Source organism: Rattus rattus, chromosome 16 (genome assembly GCF_011064425.1).
Source record: "Rattus rattus isolate New Zealand chromosome 16, Rrattus_CSIRO_v1, whole genome shotgun sequence".
NCBI classification, from domain to species: domain Eukaryota; kingdom Metazoa; phylum Chordata; class Mammalia; order Rodentia; family Muridae; genus Rattus; species Rattus rattus.
The window spans coordinates 14,436,191-14,456,319 of NC_046169.1; the positions used below are offsets into that span (position 1 = coordinate 14,436,191).

General features: G+C 53.4%; 1 protein-coding gene across 1 annotated transcript in view; it reads right to left on the reverse strand.

Annotated features, from left to right (window-relative positions):
* The window catches only part of Fam20c (FAM20C golgi associated secretory pathway kinase), a 57,255-nt gene extending 47,373 nt beyond the window's left edge, over positions 1–9,882 (reverse strand). Inside the window, exons 1-2 of the mRNA XM_032886717.1 lie at positions 8,623–9,882; positions 6,814–6,992 (exon numbers count right to left, since the gene is read on the reverse strand). Coding sequence (XP_032742608.1) covers positions 6,814–6,992; positions 8,623–9,212 — 769 coding nt within the window. The 5' untranslated portion in view covers positions 9,213–9,882. The remainder of the gene's footprint in view (positions 1–6,813; positions 6,993–8,622) is intronic.
* Between the last annotated feature and the right edge of the window lie 10,247 nt (positions 9,883–20,129).

Here is a 20,129-nt window from a genome sequence, read left to right on the forward strand (position 1 = left end):
TGACCCCGCAAGATATGGGGCTACTCCCAGTCTTCCTCCCGAGTGCACAGCAAAGCACTTGGATCTAACTATTAAGCAAGCAGCTCTTATGAAACATTCCCACTGCAGGAACCTCATTTTCCCCCTAAAGACAGGACATGTGGATTTTTTTTTTCCTTTTCAGCCCTGATACACAGACGGGCAGCAAGCCTATTCCTCTCCCTTGGGAGACTGGTAGGGGGGGAGTTTAATTTTCTGTTTTTCCTTATCTGTGCTTTCTAAATTTGCACAATGAACATTTCACTGCATTTCTGTTAAGGTGAGAAAGAAGGAAGCGATTAAGAGTTTGTGGCACTGTTAAGTCTTGGTGCATGTTCCATTTCCGTTTAATAACAGAGACTTGCTGGATTTAATGGTTCCTTCATGAACCGGGCTCTTTTTAAGGTTTGTAATCCTGGCTTTCAAATAGCAAAATATTGTGTTAATCTGGTCAGTTTGGTCTCGTCCCACCCCTCCACTGCCGCCTGCTTTTCTTGCTTTGAATAGGGCTCTCATGTAACTGAAGCTTGCCTCAAACTTGCTATATAGCTGAGGGTGACCTTGAACTCCTGACCTTTCTGTCTCCACGTCCTCAATGCTAAGATTAGTCTGTGCAGTGCTGGGTATGGAACCTAGGACTTTGTTCATGCTGCCAGTACTCTAACCACTGGGCTACATCCCAGCACAGTCAGTCTTTTTCTAAGGGGCTCCGATCTGCCTCCCTATGGCTCTGATGTGGTATGTGACCAGCTCTCCCAAGGAGTCAACCAGGAACTTTAGCACACAGGGCTCTGAGGTGACTAAGGTACAGTTTTTAAGGTTCTTTCTTGACTCAACTCACCCTTAGCCCTGCAAGCTGTCTGAAGCTAATAAGGGGTATTCTGCATATATATATATATATATATATATATATATATATATATATATATATATATATCGCCATATATCTGACGCCAACTGCTTTGTTACAGCAAAGGCTCTAGGTGTCTGTCTAGGTGAGCAACAGACATGAACACCCACCAGTGTGTGTACTATGCTATCCCCACTGGGCGCTATGGAAGTAGGTCATAAATGTGTGATCAGGGTCGAGGGGCTAAGAGGTGGCAGGGCCAGTACAGCATGTGCTTTCTCATGGCGACAGATGGAGGGGCCATATCTAGAGCAAAACCCCCGCTCCGTACTAAAGCAGAGAGGTGGTTCTGTAAGAAGCAGAGGCACAAGCTCTAGGTAGGGCACTTCATAACAGGGACTTCTGTGGATTCCGGTGGACTGAGACCACATTTTAAATAAAATCATCTGATTTTTTAAAAGAACCACTGGGGACTGAGGGTGCAGTTTAATTGGCCTAGCACTCCCGAGGCGCTATCCTAAGCACTGGAGAGGTGATGGCAGGAAGATCAGGAGTTCAAGGTCATCCTGAACTCCCCAGTAAGTTTGAGGTCACTCTGGGATATAGAAGAATCTATCTCAAAAGAAACCAATAAAGAACAGTGGGTCACGCTTGAGATGTGGCTCGCTGGCCCTTGGGGACCCTCGCCTATTTGGGCTTGGCCTTGGCTGTCTCATCTAGGAAATGGGATTGGTGATTCTGTTTGGGGTCAGTAAAGCAGAAGCTTGACTATTTTCACACACATCCTGAGCTGCCTTTTAAGGGGCAGAGGGAAGTCTGTCCTAGAAGATTAATGGCGGCAGGTGTTTGCACTGTAAGCGAAGGCCTCCCCAGGGAAGGCTCACATTCAGAGAATTTACCATTCAGCTCTTCCAGGCCTGTCTCACATATCCCCGAACAGGAGAGAAAGTCTGCCTATAGCTCAGATGCTGGGCATGTACAGAGTTCCCTTCTACATGCCAATCCTGGATTTGAGAGAATGGGAATGGGCCACATCTCTCTGGAGGCTAGAGGCAGAGTCCCTGAGGGTGGCATTTCAGGAACCAGCCCTGACACAAGAGGTTGGACAAGCTGCGTGAGCAGGAGTTGACAGAGGCTGTGGCCATGTCTTCAAGCTCCTGGCCTGCTGTGAGGCCTTCAGGCTTTAAACCTGTTACTGGCTCAGGCCAGACACACGTGGGGCAGCTTCTGCCCCAGTGGCCTCCAGCCTGGTGTTACTATGTCATCCTGTCTGCCAGACAGCTCACTTTTATTTTGAGAGTGGTAGTCATAAGAAACACCAGAAATACCCTGATGGAGCTGGCTCTGTCGTGCAGAGTGCCAAAGAGAGTGAGGGCTTGCTTCAACCATTGCACAAGGAGAAAATGGGGGAGAGGTGAGAAGTGGGGCACCCAGGCACCTGCTGGAGACCCCCAGCACCTTTGCTCTTGACCTTCCTTCCCATGGCACTGAGCAGAGGATAGCTTTAATGCCTCCCTGGTGCATCTGATCTTGGGTCCCCTGTTATGTCAGGAGGTTGCTTTACCACTGGTGTCTGAGACTGGCAGTCAACACCCACCCAATACTCCCCCACCCCCAACACAATCACTTTGTGCCCTGAGTCAGAGGCCCTGTGACACTGTTGTGTCTGGCCCTGCCTTGTGAGAGCTACAGTTCTGTCTTGTCAGATAGAGATGGGCTCTCCCTCCCTACCCTAATTCATAGGCAGAATCTCCAGGGGCGCCCCAGTCCTGGCCCCTTTGTTCCTTGAAGCTCATAGCCAATTTTCCCAGGTCTCATCTCTCTCTCTCTCCCTTCTCTCCCTTCGGCAGATCAATGAGTGACAAGGCCGTCCGTCCTGCGGAATTGTTTTTCTTTTGTTCTGCCTTGTTCTTGGATTTGTGGGGATTTGATCTGACCTAGATGGAGCCACTTTAGAGGTCGTTTCTCAGGTCAGAGGCTGCCAGGACCCTCCGCTCCCAGGGAGACGTCTCCCTCAAGGAATTTCAAGTGTAGAGCGTTTGCATTCATAACTATACATGGATAGCGATTTGATTATCACGGGACCCGGCCCAAGGTGTGGTGGTCTGACTTGCCGCTGAGCAGAGGTGGATGCGTGCAGAGTCTTTCTTTAAAGGCAGCAGTGGGCCATTACCAGGCAGCCTGGAGCCTGGCTAAAAATAAATCTCTATTGGCCTTGGCCAGCTGCGCTGTGGGCCACACAGAGCCTCACGAAAAGGAGCAAGAGGTTCTAAACAGGCGAGACTTAATGGAACCGTTCCAAGAGGGCGTGGAACCCCTCTGGCGTCCTTTTCCATCACAACAGTATTTCCCAGCTCCATATTTCATAGCGAGATGAATAACTTGAAGATGAAAGTTATTACTCCTGGGGCTGGGAGATGGCCCAGTGGATAATGTGCTTGCTGTGCAAGCATACAGACCAGAGTTTGTAAGCCCAGGACCCAAGTAAAAAGCTGTGCAGATGGGGTGGCGGCCTGTAGTCCCAGCCCTAATGGGGCAGTCAGGGAATCCCGGGTGCAAGCTGGCTAACTAGGATACCAGAGCTGGAGAGCTCCAGATCCAGTGAGTGACGCCGCCTCACCAAGTAAAACTGAAAAATAACCGAAACACCTAATGCCAAATTTAGGCCTTTGCACCATGGGCACATATGTGCATATGCATCTGCCTGTGGGCATACCCCTGTACACACATGTGCATAGATGTTAACAAGCACAAACAACACACATACCCATACATATAGGCTCACATGGACATGTACACACACAAAACTAAAAATATAAAAACCAAGTTATCATTGATGGGCCAGAGGGAACCCCAAGCCAAGAGCAAAATCTCCCTTCTGTGGAGCCTCGGTTTCCCTAGTTGTGGGAGGAAGCTGGAAGGTTCCGCTCCACTTTACTTTCGGTCACAGCAGCACCTGGGCAGAAGCGGATCCTGTCCACTTGCACCCCGGTGGTCACCTACCCCGTGGCTATGTTAAGGTAAATGCCTAGGAGAGGCTATGTCTCAAGGAGTCAGGTGTCCACTCAACGCTCTGGCTTGACCTTTACCCCCACAGTGACCTTTGGGGTAGGTCAGGATGAGTCAGGTTGGCCACAGCAGCAGGGAGTTGCCTCCCACGGGCAGCCTCCAGGAGAGTGTGCACACTCCAGGGCACTGCACTGCGGCCATGGCCACCCGATTCAGGCTACTGCCTACAGAGCAAGATGTCTGGGCCCGGCCCACTTCTTCAGGCATAAACTCTGTGGCTCTGAGGAGATATAGGTGCCTATCTGACTGCAGGTCCCTGGGTGGAGAGGCTCGGTGTGCCTTGAAGTGTGGTTGCTACAGGCAGCTGCACCAGGCAGGAGCTATGGACCCATGATGCACACCGTGCTGGTTGGAATCCCCAAAGCTAGGGGGTCAGAATCTTGCAACCAACACCCCCGGCCATGAAACACGTGCCACTTCACCTTGGGAAGAAAGCCATCTCTTTACAAGGATCTCAAACTCATGTTTCAACCCCAGACACATTTAGGTTGGATCAGGTTTTGTAGCTTGATGTGGGCCTCAGGCTCAGGTGGCAGTGACAAGGTCCTTTGTCTGCCTGGGTAATGGCCCTCTCCACCAATCTATTATACCAAGCTGCTGAGCTGCGGGGAACCTGCAGAATGAGGGACCTGCAAGCCCATGATGGGACATTATCTCTCCCTCTGTGGTCTAGCACATCAGTGTAGGATTGCTTTTCCCAGAAGAACATTGACAGGCTCCAGGATGCCCCACCAGACCAAGGCCCAGCCAGAGTCTAGGTTGCTCCCCACCAGCCACAGAGCTGCTCATCCCACTGAGAGGTCAGGCATCTAAGTACTATTCTTCCTGAGTAAATCAGACCGAAACGGGGGCTTGGAGTAGAGGACTCAAAGGTAAGCACATGGAGATATACAGAAATCCCTGAGGTGAGGCCCTGGAACTCCAGTTTCCCCTAATTTCTGAGCTCTTTAAATAGATCCCCTCACATCTGAATAGACCAGGCATCAATGAGAGAAGGAAACAACAAGTTGAGCAAGCAGCCTCAGGGGTCTGGCCAGCTGTGGGGATCATACAGCACTCGAGCATCTTAGGCTGTTGCTGCACATCTCTAAGCGTGTCATCCTCTTCAAGGTCACTGTCATAAACGCTCCTTATTCCTAGGCTGTGTGATCCACAGAGGCAGCAGTACCTCTGAGAGCTGCTCTCACTAGGGCCTTCGACTAGCTAGGAAATTGCTCTCCTGATGAGTCATGCCCCCAGCCCCACGTTGGAAAATTCTACACAGGCGCTCTACCACTGAGCCACACCCCAGCCCCTCACTGGGCGATTCTAGGCAGGGGCTCTACCACTGAGCCACGCCCCCAGCCCCCCACTGGGGGATTCTAGGCAGGGGCTCTACCACTGAGCCACGCCCCCAGCCCCTCTCTGGGGGATTCTAGGCAGGGGCTCTACCACTGAGCCACACCCCCAGCCCCTCACTGGGGGATTCTAGGCAGGGGCTCTACCACTGAGCCACACCCCAGCCCCTCACTGGGGGATTCTAGGCAGGGGCTCTACCACTGAGCCACACCCCTAGCCCCTCCCTGGGGATTCTAGGCAGGAACTCTACCACTGAGCCACGCCCCCAGCCCCTCCCTGGGGATTCTAGGCAGGGGCTCTATAATGGGCCACACCCCCAGCCCCTCAGTGGGAGATTCTAGGCAGGGGCTCTACCTCTGAGCCACGCCCCCAGCCCCCTCACTGGGGCTACTAAGCTCAATTCCCAGTTCTCTTTTCAGTTTTTATGTTAAGAAAGGATCTTTTAGTTACTCTGGCTGGCTTTGGACTTTCCATCTTCCCCTCTCAGCCTCTTAAGAGGCTGGATGACAGGTTTCACCTTCATGTCCAGCTTAGATAGGTCTTTAATATGCACTCTGCTCCAAAGAGAAAGAAAGGGGCGTGCACTATGGTTTCTTTGTAACCAAGTGCCAGTGTTAAGAGGGACTATTCCTCACTTAGTCTGAAACCTATGGACTTCACAGGTCAGGTGGGGGGTGCACTCTGGCAGGAAGAAGGAGGTTGGAAGACTCTTTTTCATTAGGTGAACTGGCGCTGGAGGAAGCTGTGGGTCCAGGTTTGTTGGTTTGTTTGTTTGTTTGTTTGTTACCAAGCAAGAGCCTAGCATAAAGCTCAGCAGAGCTCCAGACACCTCTAAAAAGGTAGGTGCTGCAGGCAGGCAGGCAGCTTCTAACTGCTCCATGTCAGCAATTGGACCAAAGCCCATAACCCGAGGGTGCCTGTTAGCAGATCTGCTTTCAAGACACATGGCAGGCTATCCAAGCACGTGCAGCTGGGCACATGAGGGCCATTCCTGCACAGCTCCAGCCCTCAGCCTGCCCTATGCCACCTCTCGATCGCTTACAAGCTGATAACGAGCTGCCCAGAAACTGCTTCCAATATAGTCTTCTCCTGACATTGCAAAATTGAATTAAAAAAAAAAAAACTTTTCTTGTCTTAGTAGATCTTAAAATCCTGGGGATGTTCCTTTTGAACATGTGGGATACCCAGGCTCTGACTTTGTCCTTCCCCTCCCCTGGTGAGATCCGCAAGTCCCTGCTGAGCTCTGAAGGGAGCAGGCTGGGAGCCTCAGGCCCTGGCGAAGCTATGCAATCTAGCTGCCCCTGCAGGAGAGACAAGGGTGGCCCCATGCACAGGTGCTGGAGAGAGGTGCTGCATGGGTCATCAGGGTGCTCTTTTACAGGAGAGGGAGGGTCTACACATCTGCTTATACCCTACCAGGGGTCAACACAAAGGGTGGTTCCCCTGCCATCGACCTGTATAGGAGGCCAACTTCACATAGTCCTGGTGTATCCACACCAAGGTACTCTCGTACCAAGGACAAGCAGGTGGCTACCTACCGACGCTGGTGATCTTCTGAGAGCCGAGGTCCTGGAGTAAGGCATCGATGGCCGGGTTGTGCCTGGAGTACAGCTCATACCGGTTGATGCCGATGTGGAATTTGAGCCAGTTAGGATAGAGGTCCACCGCTGCCTCACCAGTCGGCAAGAATTCTGCACCTTCAGCACCTTCCAGCGGCCTGCAAGAAACCGAGGCAGACTACGGTCAAGAGTAGAAAGAGAGGCAAGAGGCCAAAGACTGTGGGGTGCTGGTCCTGAGGGTCAGGGCTTGCGATGTTGGGTTCAAAGTACAGGTTGGCTAAAAGCTGCCTTCACAGTGCCTTGTCTGCGCTTTCCTCCCTGGCTGTGGTTCTACCACCTAATAACACACCTCAAGGCCTGTAATTCCTATTTACCCTCTAGAGATGCCACAGACAATCCTAACTACCACTAGCCTAGACCCAGAGCGTCAGCGCTATCCCAACACCTCTGTCCCGGGGTCACCAAAAGTGCCCCCCACAACAACAGTGTCAGGTGGGAGTGTGTGGGAAGGGACTGTCCGCTCCTCCTGGGACCAGACAAACTGGAAGTCGTAGGCACACCCAGTCAGCCAGAAACCTCCCCAGTTTTCTGCCTTTGTTCCAAAGAACAGGGGCAGGAATGATGCAAAGGCCTACATTTGATTTTTACGAGGGCAGCCGTAAGGTGGGGAGGGCTGGATGATGGAGTCGGTCCAGCCCAGGTTCAGAGGGAAGACCTGCCGCCTGCTTTCTCTGGCCATGAGCTTGTGTGAAGGAGGAGCAGACCCTCCGGGAGTCTGCTAGGCTGGAGGGGAAGAGGGACGGCTTTAAGCTCTGCTTCACTCACAGGTGAGGATCCTTCAACTCCAGTCTGTCCCCACTAGAATTGAAAGGAGGGCTAGGGCCCTCCAAGACACTACACCCTCACTGCTCTCTCAGCAGCCTTGGCTGGCTGGTTTCTGGCCAGCCAAGACCAGAAGCAACCAAACGGCTCACATGTGCAGACACAAGGCACAGGGCCTGGTCATATTCCAGGAGGAGAAAGGATTTCTGAGGTTGTTTTGGACGGGTGACTCTCTCCCTGCTGCCCGGGACCTTTGCAGGTTATTTGTTCTAGCCAGCTGGTGGTTAATATTTCACTCTGCTGGGCTTATTTGGATCTGTGCAGCTGTGGGGGTGGGGGTGGGGGTGGGGGTGGGCACAAAGCTCCGAAGATAACTCCAGGATGGTTCCCCTTCCTCTCTACAGCCAGGCAGAGCGGTCACAAAGAGAGGCCTCCACGCTGCCAACATCACTCCTCAGCTGCTTTTGTCCCCGGTGACTGGATTTAAAAGACTTATTAGGTACATTCAGGCCTTCTGGAGATGTCCACCCTGAACAGCTCACCCCATCGCTCTCAGGAGCCAGAAGCCCAACCCCTCCCAGGGGAAGGCGGCTCCCACTCTCCCTGGCTGCCTCTCCAACATATTCATTCATCTGCTTCCTCAGCCATCGCCAGGGCTGGCCAGCAGGCTTCCTTGTAGGTGGAGCACTGGGCTCCCCTGGCTTCTGGTGGGGCGCCAGCTTCCCACACCAGGGCACTGGGAGCTTCCCAAATCCCATCAGCCCTTCTCCCTAGAATCCTTGTAGAGACAAAGGCAAGAAGCACATCTGCCCCGCCCACCAGGCGTCCCTACCAGCCTCCTCCTAAGGGTCCCCAAAGGTACACAAAATGCTTGGCGTGTGAAATAGCTTTGTAAGGGGGGGGTGTTTTTAATTCCCGAAGGGTCGGACGCGCTAGCCCCACCCCAGCCTTCTATTCTGTGCTCACCAGTCAGGATTCTCTGCTGCTCTGGGGTTAAATCTGATGTCGCTGTTCACATTAAACAAGACGTCGCCCTCTGTCAGAGGAGGTACAGCCCCCTGGTACAGAGGGTGCTCAAACAACTTGGCTAAGAGCGATCCGTCCCCTCTGGGGCCAGGGGGCGGCACCCGCGGTCCGGGCCCAGGGTCTCGAAGCAGCGGCCGGTGCGCGGAGTCACGGGGTGGCGGGGAACCCGGCTCCTGACCCCGCGGAGCGTGATCCACTGCCTCCGCTGCAGGAGGCAGTTTCTCCAAGGAGTGGGAGGTGAGGTTAGAGGCTGGATCTGAGCTGAAGTCTTGCAGGATGCGCAGTGTGTGTTTGTTGGGCCAGCCTGCGTCGCCACCGGCGGACTCTCCCGGTCGGCTCCTTGCCTGGGCCCAGCCTGGACCAGCTGCCTCTGCTGCCGGCTGAGCGCAGGAGCAGCCGGGCTCCCCGGGGGATCTTGTGGCGCGCCGGTCCAGCTTGGGTAGCAGGTCAACAGCAATGTGCAAAGCGCAAGCCAGTAGGAATACCACCAAGATGAGCACGCGAAACCTGCGCACCAAGATCATCTTCATGACCGCGCAGGCCAGTGGGCTTGGGGGGTTCCGGACGCGCGCTCCACCGGTGCCCCTCAGCTTGGCACCAAGCCGGCAACGACTCGCGGGTCAAGGTCCATTCGGTGTACAAGCAGCTACCAGCTCGGGGGCTGTCCCCAGATTTGGACGTCGTGGAGGTCACCCGCCACCAAAGCACCGGCTCTCCAGGCCATCTCGGGGGTCGGCCAGTGACACTCGTCGGTGGAGTGGGTGGCAGTGGTGACAGAGAAAGCAGAGGCAGACGAGAGTCTCCGGGACGGCGACCACACTCATTGGGCGTGTAAGCAGAAGGCGCGGCTGTTCATCCCCGCCAGGGCGCGACTGAGCCGATCCAGAGCGTGGTACTCCCGCTGGGCCATGCCTGGTGCTGGGCGGGCAACAAAGCGATTCCTCTGCGCTGTCAGGCTGTGGCTGCGAGACTCGACTGGAGAGACCGAGGTGAGAAGGGGAGCGCGAGGGGGCGCGCAGGGAGAAGCGGCGATCTGGCAGGTGCAGCCGGCCGACCCGGAGCGCAGCGCCCGCACCGCCGAGCTCCAGGCGCCCCGCGCCCGGCCCGCTGATATCCGAGCGCGCCGGAGCCGCCCCCCGCGTCAGCGCCCGCAGATTGGCGGAGCCCTGGCCCCGCGAGGCCCGGCCGGCCGGGCGCTAGCCCGCGCTCTGCTCTCTCCTCCCCTTGGCCGCGCCCCGCGGTGTCGCCGCGCCTCCTCCGCGCTCGCTGAGCCGGGAGCCGGAGGCCCGGCTGGGAACCCGCAGGCAGCGAGGGCTCCGGCCCTGTGCGCGCGGCTCTCGGCCTGGTCGCCTACGTCCCTGAAGCTCCGTGCTCCGCCAGCTGCAGCCGCACGACTCCTCCCCGGCGACTGGAGACCAGAAAGCAGGCCAAGTCCCTCCCCGGAGCCCGCGGGGCGTCTGCGCGGCCGGACGAGCTCCCCTCCGGGCGGTGTCCTGACACCTCGGGTTCCCGCAGCCCGCTAGGTGGAGGACGAAGGGACGACGTTGCCACGCGGCGGAGAAAACGGCGGGGGAGTGGGCCCCAATCCGAGGGGACGCCAGAAGCTCGGCAAGGCTGCCGGGCCCACCCCACCCCAGGGGACACGCCTGCGCCTTAACCCTAGCGGCGCTGCGCGGGGCCTGGCTGAGTGGCACGGATGCGCGGGCGGTGGGCGGGGCGCGTCTCGCTGCCAGCCCTCTGGGATGCTAAATCGGGGTGCGCACTAAAGAGAGATCTGCTTCCACCACGTGGCTTCATCTGCGGCCACAGGGCTTCTGGATCCCCAACCCCTAGTAGGAAGTAGGAATCCATGGGAATTTCCGTTTAAAATTCTGGGAAGGTAAGCGCGAGAGGGTCACCCACAGATCCACAAGCTGAGCAGACCTCCCGGCTTCAAGCACCTGCAGATTTCCACCGAAGCCCAACCCGGCTGCTGTGTAAAGGACTGAGAGGTGGAGCCTGGCGCTAGGGAGCCCCTCTTTGTCATGCTCTCCTGGCTGTGCTCCCTAGCCCTGGAATGCACTGAGTGAGCTTGAGTTCCCTATGAATCAAGTACACAGCTCCTGTTATTTCTGAAGATTCGGTGACAAGTCTGTTTTGACGTTCAGTAGACGCCCACTAGCTGCTTGTTAGGGAAGAAGAGGCTCACAGCCAGTTAGCTGGTCAGCAGAGGTGCAGCCTAGGCCATTAGAAAGGAAGAGAGGGTGGAGTTCCACACTTCTGTAACGGGAGCTGATACCTGTGTTGGGCAGCAGAGCATAGTGGAAACCCAAGAGTGCAGTGGGTGGGGTCCAAACAGAGGTGCACTCCCCAAGGAGGTATGGCTTACGTCAAGGAAACTGAGACATTCTGCATTCATCGCACCCTCCCGCTTACACAGACAATGAGTTTGTGTGTGGAGATGGTGGTCCTGAGGTGGGAGTAGGAAGGAAGCACCCGTAACCTGGGACCTCTGGAGATAGATGAATGTCGTGGGGCAGAGGCACCTGCTGCTGGAGGCTTCCCCTTGTCTCCTGGTGTCCTGGACACTCCACTCACCACAGCGGTGTGACTCCTTGGCTCTCCAGCTCCTGCCCTAGGGAAGCAGGGTGTTGTAGCCAGTTAAATGCAGTAGAGCTGTTTTTGCAGCAGCATCCGTTGCTGTCTGCCTTCTGTGCTTCCCCAGGATCCAGGCACTTCCCAGAGGGTCACACACGAGGCTTTGCTCTCATGGCCTCACCCAGAGGCCCCAGGAAGGCCAAGGCGATTCATGCAGAAAAGGTTTCTGAAGGTATCGTTCTCCCTCAGAGGAAGGTGGGACACACTCTGTGCCCCAGGTACTCCGAGCTGAGGAGGAATTTAACACAGAGACCCATACAGATGACAGGTATCTGGGAACAGGAGGAAAAATGGTGGCACAGAGACACAAACACATAGGGGCATGTAGACATACTGACACAGACACAGAGACAGAAACAGGTACACACATACACACAGAGGTGACATACAAGGAAAACCAGTGACATGACCTTACAAGTGTCCATAGACATACTCACACAGATGTACAGGCACAACTACACACACACACACACACACACACACACACACACACACAAGAACTGAGGCTCACTAGGCCTCTCTACCTTATGGCTGTCTGGGCAAATACCCAACTCTGCCTGCCTGAAGAGAGGACCCTGATGTTGGCATACAGCACCTGACAGAACCCAGGGCATAGCTCTGGAACAGTTTTTGCCACCAAGGTGGAGCTCTAGTAAGCCATTGTGAAACATGTCAAGTGCCCAGGCTTAGCTGAGGGGAGCCCGGTACTTTATCAGGCTGGCCAGGGAAGCCCTTGAGGCAGTACCCTTAATGTCGACTTGTGCTTGAGGGAATAGCCTTCCTGTCAGTCTGCATACGGTGTCTATGGAGGACTGCTGCGCAAAGGCACACCTGAGCATGAAGGCCTCCTACAAAGCTAAAGCCAAGCGAGGAGTTTGAGGGGCTGGAGGGAGATTGAAGCAGTGACTGTAGGCCCAAACAGTGACTCCACTGAGGCAGGCCGTGGGAAGGTAGGGACAGAACTGGAATGAGGCCATGTTCCTAGCTGTTGTTAGTGGTTTGACCTCAGAGGGGTAGAGAAAGTTCCAGAAAGGGGAAAAGTCTATAGGGTGAGCAAAGCGGGGTACCAGAACCTGAGGTCTGAGTCACCACACCTGTAGGCACAGATAGAGCTGGAATCCGCAGTGGACTGGGGATTTCCACTTGCTGTAGGCAGGTTTGGTCCCAGGAACCAAAGCAGTTGAGAAAAACGAGAGACCTCAGAAGTGGGCTAGGCTAAGAGGGATGGAACTGTGTTGGGAATACAGCTAAAATAACTCCAAGCAAGAAATCCTAGAGCTCAACGCATCTCTAGGAAGTCACGAAGCACAGCAGGCCAATATGAGTGGCTGAGGGACGACGGAGGGATGAAGGAAAACAGGGAAGCAGAGCCCAGAGAGTGGAATATTAGTATGCCCCAAACATGACAGAGCGTGGAGAGGCCAATCAGGGCAGCATACAAAGTTGAACCTGTCTTTACTGAGGGAATCTTGCTTTTTTTTTTCTAGGTGGAGGGGGGGGGAAGGAGGGAGGGAGGGAGGGAGAGAGAGAGAGAGAGAGAGAGAGAGAGAGAGAGAGAGAGAGAGAGAGAGATATCTTGATCCACTGAAATCTCCCACTGAAAAGACTCCTCTTGTTTCCGGAGCTTCCCATGAGCCTGTTGTGTATCCGAGCAGCACAAAATAACCAATTTGCTAAAGAGGCACAGTGGAGGCTTATTGTAATCTCATGCAGTCATATCCTCATGCCATGTACTTATATAGGGACATACCCTGCAGACATACGGGGCATATCCTGGACCCCTACGGTTAGATGCGGATACATCCTGTGTCCTATAGCCACATTTGCCATTTTATCCCGACTTCTACATGTAAGAGAGAGTGGGGAAGTGGGGCTCAGTGTGGAGATGCTGGCACCACGTACTTCCAGTTGCTAGGTGGTTGACAAATCATGGGCTCTTAACGCAGGAGCTCGCAGAATCCCTGAAGAAACTTTCATGAGCACCTCTTTCTGTCACCCATCTGTCCACCATCTTATGTCAAGGAGATCTGCCTTGGAAGACCTGTGCTGCTTAGGCACAGAGCAGTGGGGAGGGTGGGCTCGGGGCCATGAGGACCCCCAGAAGGATTGTGGGATTGTGAAAGGAAGTCCTGTGAACTGAGAGCAAGGCCCTGTGGGTAGACATGGACTATATACAAGTTCAGAGCCTGGCTCTAGAGGGCTCTTTCCCCGGGGACAGCTGAGAGCAGTGGGCTGACAAGTGTCTCTCCATTTCTACCCCACCCCCCCAGTTGCCTATTGCTCTTGGAACTGCTGGAGTTGGGGAGATGCTGTGTACAGTGAAATCTCCAAAAGCTATAAGCCCTGGCTGGCCGTCCTAGAGGTCCAGCGCTGACCTTAGGAACAACGCTGCTTAAGGTGAGCCCTGCCTCCATGTGACAAAGAAAGAAGCTGGGTGTGTGTGGTTGTTTAGAATAATGGAACATGGCTGGAAAAAAAAATCCAGGCAGTGGTTATCTGGGCATGGATGACACCATAGCAAAGGGAAGTTTGGGCAGGGAAGTCTCAGTGTATACTGGGCTGGGGTGACTGACCTGGGTGTGTTGGATACACTGTCTGTGTGTAGAGGGACCCCCACTTCTCCAAGGCTCACTGAGACCAATCAGGTGTGGAGTGCCAGACATTCCCATCAAACAGGAAGAGGACAGTCCAGACAGGCCCAGGATGAAGACGTATGATCTGAGAGCTGTCCTGTCTCCTGGACTCCATACCCTGGTCAGACCTGAAGCTGCCCAGCCAGCAATAGGCCCACTGGGTCAGACCAAGACCGCCCTCCACTTACAGGACTCTGATGGCTCTTTGAGGTTTCCTTTCCCATAAAATCTCACAACTATTGGGGAAACAGGCCCTGGTATCAGGTTCACCCTGAAAATCTAGTCAAAGTCCTTGGGAATGGGGAAGACCTCAACGGCATTTGAGTCCTCTAGGCTGAGTCTGAGGGACAAGGATTTGGGATATGGGCGTGACAGCTCTTACGGTGGCCATCCAAGGCCATTGGGTAGCCCATTGGTCAGCATCTGAGACGTCCTTCCTTAGCCTCAGTCTGAAGACTCTGAAAAACAGGACTCCTTAGCTTTAAGTGAAAAAAAGGATCAAATCCAGAAACCAAAGAGGGATTTGGGACACAGGCTTGGTGGCAGCACTGGGGAGTCAGAGGCAGGAGGAGGTTCCAGAACAGCCTGAGCTACTGTGGCACCGAGGGTAACTTGGCTTAAGAAAACACCATCAATAACAACCCAGAATTATATAAATATAACAATTGAGAAGCTTGACTTCATTTTATATTTTTTGTATACAGCGTTTATCCCCCTCCCCCATCATTCAGGAAGTAGTTATTAAAGCCTTTGGACCATAGTAAAAATGTCCAGGAATTCCAAAGGGTTGGTACTTTTACTCACTGAGCTATGCAGACAGCATCTGGAAGGTACATGTGCATTATTAAGTGTGCACTGCAGATTCTCCTGACATGTGTGCATCCGCCTGGGGCCTCTGTAGCATGCACATGCATGCCACATAAGCCCCGAGCAGGTGCACATGGATCCGTTCGTGCTGGCATGTGCTGCAAAGATGTGCACGCCCAGCAGACTCCCTTGGTGGGCTCATGTGATTCTCAGAACCCGAGGGAGGCCCTGTGATATCGTTGAGCTTTAGAAATATTTCTACCTGGAAGTTGGTATCACAAATAAAAACCACAAGTTTTTAGGCCATCAGCGAACCTGAAAAGGAAATTACAGCCCTACTTACAAATGCACACAGACAGCAGCAGAACCTATTAAAATCTGCAAGAAGCCGGCAGAGGGACTGGGGGAAAGCCAGGGGGGAGGCCTCATTTGTTAGAAGTGATAATGACTTGGAATGAATGGACTGAGCTTTCAGTCTGAGAATGTAGAAAAAGCAGTAAAATATGCCCAAATGAAGAAGGGCTGGCTTGACACAGAACAGATGGAAAGAACGCAAAGGAAAAGAAAAAAAGTGGTGGGGTTGGTTAGAAAAGTGTAGGCCAATGCTGGAGAAATGGCCCAGCTGTTAAAGACCAGGCTCACAACCAAAACAGCAAAACGTGGAGGCCGGGGCCTGGGAAGATGGCTAACGGCACTTGCTACCAAACCTGATTGTCCTTTGACCTCCAGACACGCTGCGTTGCAAACACACATGAGTGCACACAACCTGTGCACACGGGCCCACGTTTTTAAGAATGTAATTTTAAGCCAAGGCCAGCCAGGCATGATAGCACACAGCTGTAATCCTAGCACCGGAAGACGGAATCGGGATGGTCAGGAGTTCAAAGTTATTCTCGGCTACGTAGCGAGTTGGGGGCTAGCATGGGCCTCACAGAAGGGATGCAAAGAAGTAGCAAGAGATACAGAGCCAGGCTTCTGCACCCAGTCCAGACGGGCCCTGGAGAGCCAGATGCCTCACTCCCTTCACGGAGCAAAGAGGGCACCTGATATTCAATCAGGCCTGAAGAACTCTTGCTAATGCCCAGCTCCCCTCATTGTTGAGTTTCAACAAACTGGAAGAAGCAGGGTCATCCTCCTGTGGCTAAGGCATCTGCTGGGCCTGTGAGGCTCTGTGCATGCTGCTTCATAGGGAAGGGAACATCTCCCTGGTATGTCCTTGCTCCTTGAGAAACTTTTCCTAGGGCATTCATTCCCTTTGACAGATAACCTCTAATGGTGAACTTGTCTGCACGTACTGGTCTCTCCTGAGTGGAATCTGGTGCCTCGTGTCCAGTGGGCAAGCACAGCATCACCGAGCTTCACCCATAATTATTTAACACTTCTGTTTCAAGACTTCTGTGTAGCCCAGGATAACCTAGACTTTGCAAGTACCCTTCTGACTCAACCACCAGAGTGCTAGGATAGCAAGTGTGTGTTACCATGCACAGTCCCAAGAGCACCTTTGCTGCCCTTCAGGTTTCTCTGCTGACTTCCATCTTTGTTCCTGCCCTAGATGAGGAAGTTGTGGTTACTCCCAGCTACCCTCTGTGTTTGTGTCAAGCCTGGTCACTGCTGAGCGCTGGACAGCAATGGCGCCTCCACACCATTGCTTGCCTTCCATGCTCTACTAGCCTGTGCTAGTTTACTTAGCCCATGATTGCCAAGCTACAAAGCCATGCCTGACGAATTCCCTGTGAACTCAATTTTCAAAACCTGTTTCAAGCCAGCAAGCCTCACCAACTCCAGTATGCACGGCCACCCTCCCACTCTGGGTCAATGACAGCAGCCACTGAACAACTTCTTGGGTTCCCATGCAACCAGGACCCTCATCCCTTTTGCATGCAGCTGGCAGCCTCGCTGAGAGATGAACTGAACAGGCTACTCGGAGTTCAGTACTTAAACTCCTTGGAATGAAATCCTTGCTCTTGACTCCTGAGATCACCCTCTCTTCCCAAACTACCTGTCTTTCTCTCCTGCTTCCTGGGCAGGCAGGCTCCTAACCCGGGACCTTTGTGCAGCTGTGGTTCTGCCTGGAGCAGCTTTTCTGCATAGAGGAGCTGAATGCTCCCCCATTTTTAATGGATCTTCATCTATGTTTTACTAAAAGGATCTTCTCTCACACCCTACCCCACCCTCAGGACCCTCTCTGACTCTTCCTAGGCGTCATGGTTCTCATGCCTTCACCGTCAGTACTTAAACCATGGATATGATCCGTGTCTTCCTTCACATATTACATATGTGGTAGTTTACATGTACTTCCATTGCATCTGACAGGCTGGGAGCTGGGAAGGGGATGTGGCTCCCACTGTCTACCTTACAGAGAACACAGGTCAGCCTTCCTCAGGGGTTGGCTTGGTTGATACTTGGCTTTTGTCCTTTCTTTGGGAGGGAAGTAAACTGCAGATAGATGCCTTCGTTCGGGAGATTGGTGCTTGCTGGTGGGCAGGCCATATGTTCTCCCCTGTCCCCCATGCTACATTGCTCCAGGCCCTTTGAAAAAGCACAGTCAGGTATCCTCAGGCTATTGTAGAAGTACATGGCCTTTGTTGGTGAGTAGCAAGCGTAGTGGGTCATGCCTGGTGGTGCATGAGACCACAAGTCCTTGGGTTTAGCCTTGACGGAGGGGGATGGGAAGAATCAGGTTCTAGGTTGTGTGTTGTGTGCTGAGTGGGGAGGGGGAGGGGCCAGTGTCTGTACTGTGCATGTGCACATGTGCATTTAGGTACGAGAGAGGAGGGGTGTGTGTACATGCATGTGTGCATGCCAAGCCCAGAGGTCAACCTCAGGTGTCATGGCTTTGCTTTTGTGAGACAGTCTTTCGGCCTGGAGCTCATCGACCAGGCTAGACCCAAGCAGCAAGCCCCAGGGATCTGTCTGTCTCTGCCATCTCAGCCCTAGCATTTAAGCATGCCTTTGCCACACTTTTTTTTTTTTAATGTGAATTCTGGGAGTTGAACCCAGTTCCTCATGTTTGCAAGTCTAGTACTTTACTGACTGAGCCATCTTCTTAGCCCTTCTCTTGTTTCTTAGCTTCTGCTGGTCTGTGGGGACGGCAGTGACTGAGCCACTCTGATGGCTTAGCTCTGTCTCCTGTGAACCCCATATGGTAGGCGTCACACTGACCGCCAAGGTCCCTTTCCTTCCCTTGCTAGAACTGACCAAAGGCTTTGAAGACACTCTGGCCTGAGCAGGTTTGGAAAAGGCAGAGCAGGACAGATGAGCTCTGTGGCCTTGACTTACCAGGCAAGATGGTGGTCAGACGGGGCACAGCCCTGTAATTGAGCTCTGTTGGCCAGGTCTTGCCTGGATCAGCCCGTAGACATGATGTCTTTGCTTTGCTATCTTTGCCCTCCTGACATACAGGACGAGCAAGTGAGGGAGGAAGGCAACGAGGAGGAGTCAAACCATTCAGGCTCTGGTGGAAAAGGTATCAGGGTAAGGTTTGCAAAGTTGGAAAGGTCTGAGCTAGCTAGGGAACATGGCACCTCGGGGACAAATCCAGCCCCCCGTAAGTGATGGCTGACTCTTGACCTTGGTGTTGCCTCCTTTGACAGCAAGTTTCCTGCCAAGGTGTGGATTGAGGGATGACCATCACATGACTGCTCACAGGGAAACTCAGGGGCCTTTGGACAGTTGGGGCTTCTGCCAGGTACCACATTGGGTCCCCAGAGATCAGGGCTGGAGTTGGGCACCCTGGGATCACTACCATGAGCACTGCCCTCAGCTCACCTTGTTACCAGAGTTACTATGTTAGCATGAAGGAGATATGTTCAATGTGGCCACATTGAGAAGATGGGCAGAGAGAGCCAGCAGTCCACCCCAAGTCTATCTTTGGGGTCCTAAGATGAGGGTCACCTTTAAATAGAGAGGAAGAGCTATACGTGGAGAAGTAGTGGACAAGGTGTGGTCCTGTCCCTCATCATTGTCTCTGTGCTGGTCCCCTTGCACAGCGACTTGACAGATTGTGAGACTTGTATGAAATCTCTTTCTGGGAGACAGATTCTCGTCTGGTTGGCCCAGGCTTCAGCTCTTACCTCCTCTCAGTGTGAAATTCCTGGGGTAAATTTCATTTCCTTGGCATCCATTGTTTCAATAGTCTGAGAGCCAAATGGAAGGACCTACGTGTCTCTTTAGAATAGCTCCCTTAATGAGAGAGTAGCACCCACACTCTCTCTGTCAGGCTCTCTCTGTTGGGCTTTCCTGTACTCAGGTTCCTACAGGACATCTGGGCTAGCACTCTCATTCCAGGGCTGCTGGGGTCCACTCTTCATCACAAAGTGGAACATCCCAGCTCTGAAGGGCCAGGCGTATCTGGTGAGAGGCCAGTGACCACAGTCTGCTGCCCACAGACTGGTCCATTCCCTCAAAGGCACATTTCCACTCTCAGCCAAGTGCCGGGTCCTGGGCCAGGAGCCCGGCCTTAGTGTATTCTATGTCCTGCTTCTGAGACTTCCCAGTGAGCAGTCATTGAACTAGAAGTACTGGAGGGGAAGGGAGCCACGTGAAGAGTAAGCCCTGAGGATAGAGAGAGGAGAGAGCAGAGGGTGGACATGTCCCAGACTGGAACAGAGCAACTGCAACCTCTGAGGAGCGGGTGGAGAGCCTCGGTTTGACCTGGTGGATGTCAGAGGCAGCAGTTCCCGTGAGTATCCGTGCCTGGCTGCTGGGATTCCCGGTGTCTGACTCACCCTCACTATGGCAGTGTGAGTTCTAGTATGGCACGAAGTGGGGGCTGGAAACTGTAGTATTGACATATAAAGGGAGCCGGTTGGGGGGAGAGAGAGAGAGAGAGAGAGAGAGAGAGAGAGAGAGAGAGAGAGAGAGAGACAGACAGACAGACAGACAGACAGACAGACAGACAGAGATCCTTCCCCATGTGGGCTTCATACAACAAACAGAATGCTAAGCTAGAAGGCCTTCACCTGGGCTTTGTGACTAAAGAGAGCGCGTGTGAGACAACCCATCTCTTCAAGAAAGGCAGATGCCATGAAAATAGCCAATCAAGGATCACATGCGTCGCAGCCTACAGCTTTCGGGGGATTTCCCCTCCACTCACCAGCCCACTTTAGGGAGCACGTTCTCTTTTTAATATAATTTTTCTTGATTTCTAACCTTGAGCCTCTGGTTATAATTCTTTGTCCTGGGACTTAAGAGCCTGGAGTCATGTGCCCTCTAGACTCAATTGGCCAGACACTAAGCAAATTTTCCCTTCTCCTTATCTTTTTTTTTTTCCCCTGGCTGGCTAAAAGCCTAAACATGCTTTCCCTGACAGCCTGGGCTTTCTCCTGACTGACTCTGACCTCTGTGCCTGACTTAAGGGCTCTCAGCCTT